Source organism: Hemibagrus wyckioides, linkage group LG08, assembly GCF_019097595.1.
Source record: "Hemibagrus wyckioides isolate EC202008001 linkage group LG08, SWU_Hwy_1.0, whole genome shotgun sequence".
NCBI classification, from domain to species: Eukaryota; Metazoa; Chordata; class Actinopteri; order Siluriformes; family Bagridae; genus Hemibagrus; species Hemibagrus wyckioides.
In genome coordinates, this window is record NC_080717.1 from 14683176 (window position 1) to 14696209 (window position 13034).

At 37.7% G+C, this 13034-nt stretch overlaps 2 protein-coding genes across 2 annotated transcripts; one reads left to right on the forward strand and one right to left on the reverse strand.

Annotated features, from left to right (window-relative positions):
• Positions 1–82: 82 nt before the first annotated feature.
• Positions 83–3450, reverse strand: LOC131357446 (glutamic acid-rich protein-like). Its single transcript, XM_058396418.1, has 5 exons — positions 3129–3450; positions 2900–2983; positions 2359–2542; positions 1524–1961; positions 83–894 (listed from the first exon to the last, which is right to left on the reverse strand). Exons 1-5 carry the CDS (start codon positions 3309–3311, stop codon positions 83–85), a joined length of 1701 nt encoding a protein of 566 aa, XP_058252401.1. The 5' UTR covers positions 3312–3450.
• Positions 3451–7489: 4039 nt separating this feature from the next.
• zdhhc24 (zinc finger DHHC-type containing 24) lies at positions 7490–10324 on the forward strand. The gene is made up of 3 exons (XM_058397977.1): positions 7490–8259; positions 8417–8694; positions 8948–10324. The coding sequence occupies exons 1-3, from the start codon at positions 7946–7948 to the stop codon at positions 9238–9240; spliced, it is 885 nt and encodes a 294-aa protein (XP_058253960.1). The 5' UTR covers positions 7490–7945; the 3' UTR covers positions 9241–10324.
• The last annotated feature ends 2710 nt before the right edge of the window (positions 10325–13034 follow it).

The following is a 13034-nucleotide window of genomic DNA, read 5'->3' on the forward strand; positions in this document are numbered from 1 at the left end:
TCAGGAAGCAATATGATTAACAACAGAATGCATTGTTGTATGTTTTTATTTATCTTGTAATTTATCTTAATTTATCTTATCCCTACCTATCCTGGATGCTTCTTTCTGAATCTGATTTCAAAACTTCACTGTAATTTCCTTCTTGATCCGATTTATTCTCATCCTCGTTGCTCCTTCTTCCTGATGGTCTGCTCTTCTCATCTTCATCTCCCTTCACTTCATCTTCCTCCTCCTCTTCTCCCACTCCTCCTTCCTCTTCCTCACTTTCTCTCACAGAGTCCACTTCCTCAAGAATGTGGGATTCCTTAACAGATGTGTCGCTTCTTAAAGGTTTCTCCTCTGGTGCTTCTTCATCTGTACTGCTCTTTGCTCTGTATCTTTCCTCAACCTCTCCTTTTTCATGCCGTTCTTCACACAGACTTGCTCTGTTACCTTGATTCTCAGTTGAATCTCTGTTTGTCGCTTCATTCACTCGCATATCTCCGCAACCTAATATCTCTTCTTCCTCTTCTGTGTCCTCTTCATATCTCTTCATCCCTCCTGTCTTGACTTTACAGCAAATGCTTGTGAGGGTTTCATCAATCGAGTTACCATCATCTTTGTTCTCTTTCACTAACTGTTTAGGGGAATTTACAGCAGCTTTAGAAGTCTTTAAGGCAGTTTTTCTCCCATTAGACCGCTCCTTTCTCTTTTGCTTCTTGTGGTTTGAAACAGACTGACGGTCTGATACTGATGATAACCACTCAGAAACAGCATCTTTTCTGGTGTTGTGTGTCTGTTTTTCTACTCTCCTCTTAATTCTTGCCCTCTGAACTTTAGTAGGAAGGCTTTTGATAGCTTTTGTGTACAGACCACTGCTTTCACTGGTGTCTCCATAGTAAGTTGATATATTCACTGTGGACAGGCACAAAATATATACATAAAAGACATAATCAGGAAACTTTGATAGAATCCCACAGAGGTAACATGTCTGCATATCCTTTTTATTATCAGATTTCTGAGAAACACTTGGGTGCATGTTTTGTTCATGGGTGTGGTCACAGTCACCAACCAACAAAAAAAGACTTGTCATCCCATCTTACCTGATCTTAAAGCATATCTCTGAGAAGTCTCTTACTCCTCTGCAATTCAACAATTAATCAATCATATCTAAGTAACATGTACTTCATCATTTACAGTGATGTAGATGATTTGTTCTAATCCATTGAGTAATAGGACCAACAGAGTGACTATATATGGGTGAGTAAGGCATTAGGCCACCACAAGCCTCCATAGATTCTAAAATTTCGATTAATTGATTGATCAATTGATTGGTTGGTTGGTTGGTTGAGCCATAGAGATACAGACTCTGACATCTCTGCATTTCTTTATTTAGTTGTATCTATTTTCCAATAGAAGATGGCCAAAATTTGTACATTTTTCACAAACATTTCCAACAAAATAACAATTAACACAACAAAACCTCTGTATTTTATTACTTCAGTTCATTACTACATGTTGACAGGAGTGTAATCTAGCCTTACCTGGCTCAGTGTCACTGCTGTTTACTTTCTTCCTTAGCTTCTGCATGTGATGATTATCACCCTGAAAGTTTGCTGATGCTTCTTGCTTTTTCGGTCTCCTGTTTTCTTCTCTTCTCACTTTATCCCCATTAATCAAAGGCAGGTGTGACCAAGAAGGACAATCAATAGGACACTCTACTCTCTTGCCACACCCAGGTGCCCAGGAGTTTGGATATTGCCTCAAATGTTCACAGGAATGGTGGTCTTGCAGGACTACTGGATCACCAGTTAAGCAGTTATGGTCAAGCAAAGATGAATTCAAAACTTGGTGAACATTTTGGGTGTTTTTGCTGTTCTTGGAGATACCATGCTCCAGTTCAGTGACTGGAATCAGTGACTGAGTTAACCAAGAAGAAGGAAAGGAAGAATGAACGTTTCCTTGCATGTTTTGCTTGCTACCTGGGTGGAATAAAACATGGCAAAATATTGGGATTTGATCAGAATGTGAGAAAATGGTGCTTAGAACACAAAAAATCACCACATAAGCATCAGCACACTATATGGCCAAAAGTTTGTGAAAACATGACCATCACAGCCATATGTATTTTTTTTTTTATCTCATTCCAGATTTATTCCCACTTTGCTGTTATATGAAGCTCCACTGTCCACAGGCTTTCCACTAGGAGCTCGATCATGGCTGTAGGGATTTGTGTTCATGCAGTCACAAGAGCATTAGTGAGACGTGATGATTAGGTATCCACAATCTTTTGGCCACACTTTCAGACGAAGTCTCAGGTTTCACTCAGGTGAAATAGATCCTTTTACATATACAGTGTTGTGAATTGAAGGTTTTTACCTTCTGCCACATTATTTCTATGGTCAGATATGTGTTGAAGGGAGTGAAGAATGGCACAATGAGACAGATCAGGAGAAATGGCTGAAGAAGTGTTGATTCTAAATGGGTGCTTGTTTCCTGTACCTATCCTTTGACCTTCTTCCTCTGTATGTAGTGTGCAGGTCTTTAGGTGCTGTTCTAACATCTGAGGATAAAAATACAAAACATTTTGAAAAATGAATCTTAAATCTTTATGATGTATGTAAGACAGCGGTACATCCAATAATAAGTGAATTTGATATAGCATGGTTCTTTATTCTTATCTGAATAAAGATCTTATCTGATCAGTCTTCAACAGACTATTATCTGCAGCATTTATTTGGTGGGAATTTGGTGGGTACAGTAACTGCAAATAAAGTTGCTCTAGATTATTTATCTGATTTAATATATATATATATATATATATATATATATATATATATATATATATATACATATATATATATATATATATATATATATATATATATATATATATATATATACAAACTAATGAAAGTACCTTTTGCTGTTCTGACAACCTTTTTTCTTGCAGCTTCTGCTGCCATTTAGGGTAGTTCTCCTCCAGGAAACTCTCATACTCCATCTGTTTAAAAGTCAAGTGAAAACAAAAGAATGAAGCCTGGTTGGAATAAGCCATGACCTTTATAACCTGTTCTATAATAAAACATTTAATTCCTCAAAGATGTTGCAAACATATGTGAACAAACGGTAATAGTAGGTTTACTGACCCTTATGGTGTTCATTGCTTCACTACGAGCCACCAAGTCACTGAGGGTGTTCTGTGCTCTCTGGAAATCTTGCAACAGTTTCTGGTTATGGTGTCGTGCTCTGCGCTCTCTCTCACTCAGCTCCTGTAACTGATACTGCAGCTGAGTGGCCCTGATAATGCACATGTACAAAAAAAATGACATAGTGACATATTTTTGTATAGGTAGAATGCAGTAATGAGTAATGAGTAATGCCAGGGGTAGAAAATGCTAGACCAACTGCACTTTGTCACTATACATATGCATTTTTGGTGTATTTGTACCTATTTGAGTATTACTTAAAACTTTCATAATGAACTGCAGCATATTAGATCAGGAACATCAAGGTGGAACAAGTTAACAAAGTACAGGCCCTAGAGAAAGCTTTATTCATCTCTGCATAATCGTCATAAAGATATTTTGCTCATATTGGGGACTAATAGAACACAAAATATTTAATATGTGTAATATTGAATCCGTTTCATCCAGGACCACAACGATACACAGCAAAGTGGAATCATTTATCAGAGGCATATTCAGGCTCAATTAGATGACACAAAGCTAAAGGTTCCTTTATAACACAAAATTAACATGTAATTAAGTAGAGCGGGGAAAAAAAGGAGATCAGCAAATGTATTCAGAATAGAAAGGAACTCTTATTCAGAGTCAGTTTTATGCAGAATGTATTAAGAACATAATTAGTAATGGTGGGATGCTCTATACAGCTGTTTCAAAGCTATCTCAAACATTTAAAGCAATGATGTTTCAGTGTTTTAAGGTGAGGTATAAATTCTCATGTCATGTGATCATGGTTTGAAATCTATTCTATTTTCTCATTTTCCCCCTATTGTTCATTGTGGCACTGTGGGATTATATGCTTCAGTGGCAACTGTTGGCTAGGATCAATTAAACAAGGTATGCTTAAAACCCAGCATTTATTAGATTTGTTTTGTTTTTTTTTTGCCTGTGTTCAAAGTGGTAGCTAAATGAAACAGAAGAAGCTTCAGTTCTGCAATTGTCACTGTTTTCTATATAACAGTAAGTGCTCAATAACATATTAAAGTCTATATTTTAAGACAAAAGCTACATCTATTCCTTGTGAACTATTTCTTTTTAAAGGTTATGAAAGTAAGTAAAGAAGGCACCTTAATCACATTCACTGTTACTTTTCATTATACTCTACTGCAAAAACAAATATAAATATGACAATATATTTAATAAAAGCTCAATTTAAACCCAATACAGTACAACTTATTCAACTGCCTAAATCTTTGGAGCACTTGTTCAAAACATTAATATCATTAATTGCCATCACATATATGAATGTTAATATGTAGTGTTTTAATACAGGTGACAGAAGATGTCACTAGTGACAATGGTTAATGGGGTTAATGCATTTGTGAACCTAGAAACAATATAACATAAACAATTTTGTGTTTAATGAAGCTTCTTTCATCCATCGCTATTATTTAGCATGTTCTCTTTTGCTTGGAGGTCTCAAATTTTAATCCCAACAATGCCACTGCCATCTGTTGCCAAGAAAGCAAACCTGGCTGTGCTGTCCGTGAGAGAGGGGTGGCATGCTATAGTAACACTAGTATATCATGTGTATCTGTGTGTTCACACACACAGAAGAGCAGCTAAAGTCTTCCCCCAAATGTGTTATGTGGTCTTGTGATGCAACTAGAGCAGCAGCACAAAAAGATTGACTGGTTAGATTGACTGGTGTGAATGTGCTAAAGCTCAGAATCCCATAGTGGTAGCTGTAATGTGATAAGGGAAACCTAAATAGTGGGTAGGAAATGGTCAAGACAGGGAGAAAGTCAGATCTATAGAGTAGTTGCTTTTGTTTGTCATTTTTCATTTTTTTTTTATTTAATTTTTTTATTTCAGTTTTTAATTATCAAGTTATTTATTTGCATGACTGTTAGCATACAATTAAATTTCCATTTACAACATTTGACACCATTCATTTTTTTTCTTTAATCCAGTAGGATAATGGATGTCAATCAATTACTTGGGATGAAAAGATCAGATCAGTTATAGTGATATAATCATACTAAAAGAATACTTAATGCATTGGAAGATCTTAAGAAGAGACTACAGGAACCGAAGGTCTATTCACTGAGTTCTGTAAGGATTTTTTTTACAGACAAAGTTACTGAAGTAGCTTTTGTAGAGAATGCATTTATACACAAATTCTTCTTCATCCTAGTGGAATACACACTAATTATTCACATCCCAAAGCCTGAAAAAACATATAATTTGTTTGAACTATTTGACGTTTAGTGAATTATGTGTATTTAATTAAAAGCTTATTTAAATAGTTAGAGAGATTGGAGAGTGTTTTAGGTTCCTAGATTTAGCCTAAGATCTTACAAATGGACACTGAACTATAAAATAGAAGAATTCCGACTATGTGAAAGAGCTCCCCTAGTGGATCGAGAAGTAATTGCAATGTGGGGGAAAAAATGGAAGATGAGGAAGAAGAAGAAGGAAAAACCCGAAATAACAGTTTTCAGTTCGTTGCTTACAAACCATTACACATTTTGTAAGTTCCGCATTTTAACAGCATTACGCAAACACACACACACACACGGATTCTCTCAAAATTTACAGTTGTGTATTATGTACTAAACAGATGTATTAATTATCTTTTACTGAAATTTACTACACGTTACACAGCTTTGAAACCAGTGAAAACTTCTGCTATATTTAACTTACTATTATGGTGTTCTATTTTGTTAATTGATTTTATGTTATAATACGCAATAATTTGACAAATTTGCTTTCAGGGAGAAAGGTTGTGAAGGTTTTCAAAAAAATGATAGTGGGGTTCATGGGGAAAAGGTTTGCCTACTAAAGGGCTACAACTACAATAATATACTTTAAAATGAATTATGAGCCATTTAAGAAGTCAGGCTCATTATGAATATTATATACAGAGTAATAGAAAGCAAAATGGACATTCTGTGAATGTGTTTGTATTTCGTGCTGGCAATAAAATCAAAAGTCTGAAATAAACATAAAACCTTTGTGTACACAAACTGTCCAGTGAATCATAATGAATTCTCCTTCAAACCTGGGCAAGATGAAGGAGGCCTCAGAAGGCAGGATTTGTTGAAAACCCTTGATTTGGACTCGATGCCATCAAGCTACACGAGACAGCATTTATTTAATGTCGCCCCCTTCTGCCAATTCATTTAACATTGTATTCTCATACAGACAAGCTGTTAAATTAACCTCATTTTAGTCCAATTTATCTATTTTAAAGATTGGGAAAATATATCTCTGCAGTTTGAGTCTGTTTTGGAAAAAAAAACTAAGACAGGTGAGTTGCTGTGATGAGAAATGAGAGCTTACCTTGTTGAGTGATTCGCATAGCACCAGTTTTTATATCCTTTACTGCTCTCCATCACTGTTCATAAAACATGTTATGGTGAAACCCCCATAGCCTGAACAACTGCTATACAGATTAAAGGATTTAGGGATTAGGGATTTAGAGAGCCTCTGTCAAATAGGAACAGAGCAATGGTGTCACTCTTTAGACTGACACATTTATCAATCTGTACACTGATCGGGCTTAACATTATGACCACCTGCCTAATATTGTGTTGACCCACCTTTTGCTTCCAAAACAGCCCATCATGCACTTTGTATTCTGACACCTTTCTATCAGAACCAGCATTAACTTCTTCAACAATTTCAGCAACAGTAGTTCTCTGTCGGATTGGATCACACAGGCCAACCTTCACTCCCTACGTGCATCAGTGAGCCTTGGCCGCCCATGACCCTGTCCGCTGTTCACTACTCTTCCTTCCTTGAACCACATTTGATAGATACTGACCACTGCAGACCGGGAACACCCCACAAGAGCTGCAGTTTTGGAGATGCTCTGATACAGTCATCTAGCCAACACAATTTGGCCCTTATCAAACTCGCTCAAATACTCTTGCCCATTTTTCCTGCTTCTAACACATCAACTTTGAGGACAAAATGTTCACTTGCTGCCTAATATATCCCACCCACTAACAGGTGCCATGATGAGGAGATCATCAGTGTTATTCACTTCACCTGTCACTGCTCATAATGTTATGCCTGATCGGTGAATATTTATATAATTGAAACTTTTGTAAACATAATTTATATCTCCTTATTAATTAGTGGGCTATTGTAGGCTTTACCTTAACTTTGCGTGAATGTGGAGTGAGAGTCGCATCGTCAAAATCTAGAAATTATTTGACTGTAAGCGTGACATATTCGCATGTTCAACTCCTTAAATCCATTATTTCTTGTAAGTAGGAACCAGTGTGTCCCAACCGCTTGCACTTAAGGGACGCTTAAAATTGTAACACAATAATCTTGTGCCGTGCCAGTGTTTAGGAAGTTAGCCAACTAGCTCCTTTCCTACGGTGAGAGCTTAGAGCTCGTTTACAACACTGATAAACAATATAGAAAAAAATGCACCGACAGGCCGGTCTAAATAGTTTACGTTTATTTTGTAGCCACTAAGCGCCTAAGCCGATGTTAAACAGGGCAGCTGTTCTTATTGTGCCATGATTCTAGCTAGCATGCTAGCTAGCTGACTTACCTCACTTGCTAAACTTGAAAGACAGCTTTACAAGGCTATTTAGTATTGTCCCAGACAACAATAATCCCCTCTCATATTACTTATGTATATATTATAACCCAGTGTTATCAGCTAGTTATGGTTTTGTGTGAATTTAGTGTCCAGCATCAAGACGCTAAGTACATGGTCACTGGTCCTTCATCGGAGTTTTAATAGAAAACGCTGGTAGATGGTGAAGATGGTCAGTTTCAGGAGTAAAGTATGGTGTGGGGTGGAGAAGGGTTGTCGCCACTTGCCAATCGTGCTCAATACAACGCTGGTGTTCTCCATCACGGCTGAAGTGAGCTATCTGGTGTTGATGGAAGCCCCATTGGAGCCAGCACAGAAGGACACTGAGTGGTCTGCTCACTGGAAAACCATTCACCTGCTTGCCCAGTACTTCATGCTGGGAAGTATAACATGGAATGCCTCTCTGTTCCTTAAAACCAACCCAAGCATCCGTGGCGTATTTCTTAATGGGTATAACGTGGGGCAGGGATGGAGGTAATTGAAATAATTGAATTTGCAAAGTATTTGGCTCATATTTCATGTGCTCTACTCAGCAGGCTGCACTTAACCCTGGCTACACATCAGCACATTGTGTATATGGATATTGTGAGTGCTATTAGAACAACAGGTTTTTTTCTCTCCCATTTGTCAGGTACTGTTACACCTGTGAGACACACACTCCTCCACGGTGCTCGCATTGTTATGACTGCAACGTGTGTGTCCTGCGTCGGGATCACCACTGCGTCTTCTTCGGCCAGTGTGTGGGCTTCCGCAATTACCGCTACTTCCTGAGCTGCCTGCTGTTCATGTGGGCTGGTCTGCTGTATGCTGTGGTGATGAATGCTGAGGTCTTCATCGTTATCTTGAAGGAAGGCGTAACTTTGCACAGCGTCATGCTGCTTATGGTGCCATGGATTATGCTCGTCACTGGTGAGTGCATGAGCAGATGAATGAATAGGTGATTGATCTTGAGGTATAAAGATGTTTCATCCAGTCATTTGCTTCCTTTATTGATCATTTTATGTAATACAAATGTGTATGTCAAGTATTGATATATGCAGAAGTTTGGAAATATACTAGAGAAAATGTACATCCAGTCATCATGACAAAGTACTGAGACATTCAGCCAGATGTATCTGACTGTAAACTGAATTAAATCTTCCATCTCTTCTGCGGGTGTCAGGTCAGGTGACAGTGCAAGCTTTCACCTTTGCCTTCATTGCTGACACCTGCGTGGTGGGCTTCCTGCTGGTCTCCGCCTTCCTATTTTTCCATGTGGGGTTGATGGTGAGAGGCCAGACAACGAGGGAATGGTATTCGACCCGGCGGCCGTACGATCTCGGGGTGATCGCCAACATCCGTGAGTGCTTGGGTGAACACTGGTATATCTGTTGGCTCTGTCCTCTCATCCCCTCCACCCTGCCTGGTGACGGCATCAACTTCAGAGTCACTGGTTCTCTCGAGCCCATGAAGTGAAGGCTCATATTAATCTGGCTGTAAATCTCCAGAGATGCTGATGTTTGTAATTTTCTAAAAATGGATGCAATTGCTTTGCTCTTCAGTAATGGAGACCAAAACGCAACATAATTCTAGCAAAACACGTTGTGGAGACAGAGTGATAAGCAGTCCAATTGGTTGTGCACAGATATCTATTGTAATATGAAGTCAGAGCTTTAGGTAATGTGAAGCCAGGCATGGATTTAATTCAAGATTAGTGACTGAATAAATATTGAGTGAATATTCTACCAGCTATCATTAAACAATTACCAGCTATTTTTGCATCTTGTGTACCAGCAAGAAATCTTCATTTTATTTTTCACAAGTTTTTTTGCCAAAATAACTGTATATAGAAAGGGTTTATGGTTCGTTGTTTTTAGATTGTCCTGTGATGTGAATGTTGCATTTAATGCATTTATATGCTACTGTGGTGACAGGAGTTTGTCTTGGATGCACTATATTTTTATTTACACTATTGAAATTTCTTTTTAGATTTTTTTAACCAGTCATTGATGTGCCAAATAACATGTTGAAATCTGTATGCCAAGGTATTACTGTTACACTTCCGAGTTAATAAACAGTATATACACACCATTCACCGTTTAAGGATTATGTTAGAGTTTACACAGAGAAACAATAAAACAAATATCACTCAACTGTGACAAGCTCGGAGTATGATGTGTGCAGGTTTATACTTCCATGTGAATTGCATGCGATAATTTGTTTCATGCTGCAAAATTTCGATTCTCCCTCTTACTTGAATAATAATGCATGCATGTAGCATTCATTCCATCAACTCCATCTGCATTTGTTTCATGCAAATTGAGTTTCTATAGATCCACAATCAACATTACCATAATATCCAGGAAGAAATAGACCTCCTGCAGTCTTAATAAAACCTTTTAAAGACCATCATTCATTTTGCACAATTAATTTTTTATGTCCATCTCTCAAACCTGCTGAATCAATATTTCTCTATTAAATTTATTCATAGACTTCTCAACTAATGGCATGCTGGCCAGAGGCCCTTTCAAAGAGACTTAAATAAAAAGAAATATGAGTGCCTTGTGTCTTTCTTGTGTTCTTCCATGAAGGTGCACTATTCATTTATTACCCTCAGTGATGAAGGTAGTAAGCACATGTTTAAAAAAATAATGATAGCTCTGGTGTACCCTTGCTATCCACTTTATTAGGAACACCTGAATGCCTACACATTTATGCATTTATCACATTTATGATAAAAATCATGCAGATACAGCGTCGGTTAATGATCACATTGGAAAAAATTTGATCCTTAACCATGGCATCAGTGCTGATACCAGATGGGCTGCTCTAAGTATTTTAGAAACTGCTGATCCCCTGAGATTTTCACACACAACAGTATAATAGAGGTTACTCTGTGTACAGAGAGTCTGCAGGCTGAAACACCTTTGTTGATGAGAGAGTTCAGACAGAAATGAACAGACTGGTTTGAAGTCTTTCTCTTTTCCATCATCACCTCCTCTCTTGTCTGCTCCTGCTCCTTAATCCTAATAAACAAGGACAGTGTTAAAGCACACCAGCATATGTGCTCCTCACTGAGCAAAAAAGAGGTAATATATTACCAATTTCGATTGTTTATGACAAAAGAAAAGTGTTGTCAACTAGTTACATCAGAAACAAACGGCTACAATACTGAATATATGTTGGTTTATCTGATACGTTACTGTTGTTTCAAAGTCTCAGCAACTGCCAGACACTTCTGCTTCCTCTCCACAGCTTTCTGACCCTGCTGCTGCAAAGCCAGCTCCTTGTTCTGAGAGATCATGGCCAAAATCTCTTTATCTGCTTCTTCAGCCTCAGTTTCTTTCCTTTTCTTCAGCTCAGTCTGGTCCCTCTCCCTCTCCTTCAGGACTTCAGTCATCTGCAGAGCACTCTGGGGAGAAACTGATTTTAGAATATCAAAATGAATACAATATTTATGTGAAGGAAAGAATATGACAAATAATATTTAACACAAAGAATATGATGCTGAATACAGTTTATGTGATGAAAAGCATGACAAGAAATCCTATACTAACATGAAATCCTTTCACTTTGTCAGTCTGGAAGAACTGCAGGGTTTTTGCCCTCTCTCTAGCTTCCTTTCTTTTCATCTCCTGAAACTATGCTTTCTCTAGGTCGATCTGCTTCCTCTTATGCTCTTCAATTTCCTTTCGAATTTTCATAAATTCCAGCTTCTTTTGCAGTTGTCCCTGTAAGTGCATAAGCATGGATATATTCATAGAGATGTATTATTATTATTACAATTATTATTATTTAATCTGTGGCACTCTAGATACATGGAAACACATATATGACAACTGCACATACTCATATGTATGTACACTAAATGGAAATTGTATCAGGTAATCCTACTTCACAGGTATACAATTACTAATTGTATCATATTGGTTGCTATATACAGTTTGTTAGCCCTGTGGACAGAAACTGATTAAATGCTAGATGGGCCATTAGCACATAATGCGCACAAAAATCTTATATTCTGTATGCATGTGAAATGAAACAACAAGGTCACTGTGGCTAACAAGTGGCCAGTTAGTGCAGGCATTGCAGACAAACTCCAGCATCACAGCTGTGTTTGAGACACTTTTACCTGTTTCACATTCACTAAAGTGTTAACATCATGGCTAAGCTGAGGATGTTTGACTTACAGCTATAGTGTTAGGCCAGTTTTTGACCACTTCTTTAGAGCACAGGTGCATGGCCTCGCGCTCTCTCGCAGCAGCAATGAGACGATCCTGCTGTTTGTCGACGTGGTGCACACTATCCTGGATTCTTCTCCATCCTGATGTGTGCAACATGGTCACATGGTGCAGGTCTACAGATGAACTCAGTTTATTGTTCACCTCTGGTAGGTTAACTGTTGGAGAATAAGATATAAGCAAATTACAGAAAGATTTGTGAACACAAAGGTTAAAGCCAAAAGTTAAGGGGGTTCTTTGAAATTGAATGTTCTTTTCAAGGAGACTCAAACATTTTTTTCTTCAGTATTAGGGTATTATAATAAATGTTTGGCTGCACCCTGTTTGGGGTTGCCACAGTGGATCATCTGCTCTGCATATTTTTAATTTTGGCACAGGTTTTATGCAAAAAGAGCAAAATAAACACCCCTGAAGCTGAACATACCCTTCCTTGCCCTATGTTATTCTGTGCACAGCACATTGTATGGTATGATGGAAATTATACTGTATGGTAGTATGTTAACAGAAAACCTTAAGTATCTAGGGAAACTTTTTATCTTTCTAGGATAATATTGAAATTTAATTCTAAACTATTTGAAATCTAACTCCCATATGAATTTATTTGCTACATCAGACTTAAGTATTTTGAATTGCTGATCGAACAGACAGCATGTATGCTAACATATCTTGCTAACCTAGCAGGATTGCAAAAATTAAATCTATAAGCATGAATTGAAGTAGTTTGTATAAAGGATAAAGAAAACACATGGCATATCCTTTTCCAACTTGGAAGTTGCTAGGGATTTGACAGGAATAAAGGTACAATGCTGCCAAAGCAAAACTATTGCATGATTCTATCCTGCTGCACGAGGCGGGTGCAGGACGAGTATGCTGTAGACAGTTGTTATTAGTGCAGCTGGTGTTTCTAAGTCAAATACTGTTTAATGTTTCCCACTGCACATGCATATCAATGCCATAATGTCATACTCTTATTTAATCACAAAAGGTCCAGTACGATTTCAGGTCACTGTTTTCAAAATTAATATCATC

Excerpts from the sequence above, each read along its gene's own strand:
- zdhhc24 (XM_058397977.1), top strand. The coding sequence starts at position 7,946 with ATGGTGAAGATGGTCAGTTTCAGGAGTAAAGTATGGTGTGGGGTGGAG. Across the intron at positions 8,260-8,416 it reads AACGTGGGGCAGGGATGGAG|GTACTGTTACACCTGTGAGA; the intron begins GTAATTGAAATA and ends CCCATTTGTCAG. Across the intron at positions 8,695-8,947 it reads ATGGATTATGCTCGTCACTG|GTCAGGTGACAGTGCAAGCT; the intron begins GTGAGTGCATGA and ends TGCGGGTGTCAG.
- LOC131357446 (XM_058396418.1), bottom strand. The coding sequence starts at position 3,311 with ATGTCATTTTTTTTGTACATGTGCATTATCAGGGCCACTCAGCTGCAG. Across the intron at positions 2,543-2,899 it reads GGTTGTCAGAACAGCAAAAG|ATGTTAGAACAGCACCTAAA; the intron begins GTACTTTCATTA and ends TTTTATCCTCAG. Across the intron at positions 895-1,523 it reads CAGCAGTGACACTGAGCCAG|TGAATATATCAACTTACTAT; the intron begins GTAAGGCTAGAT and ends GCCTGTCCACAG.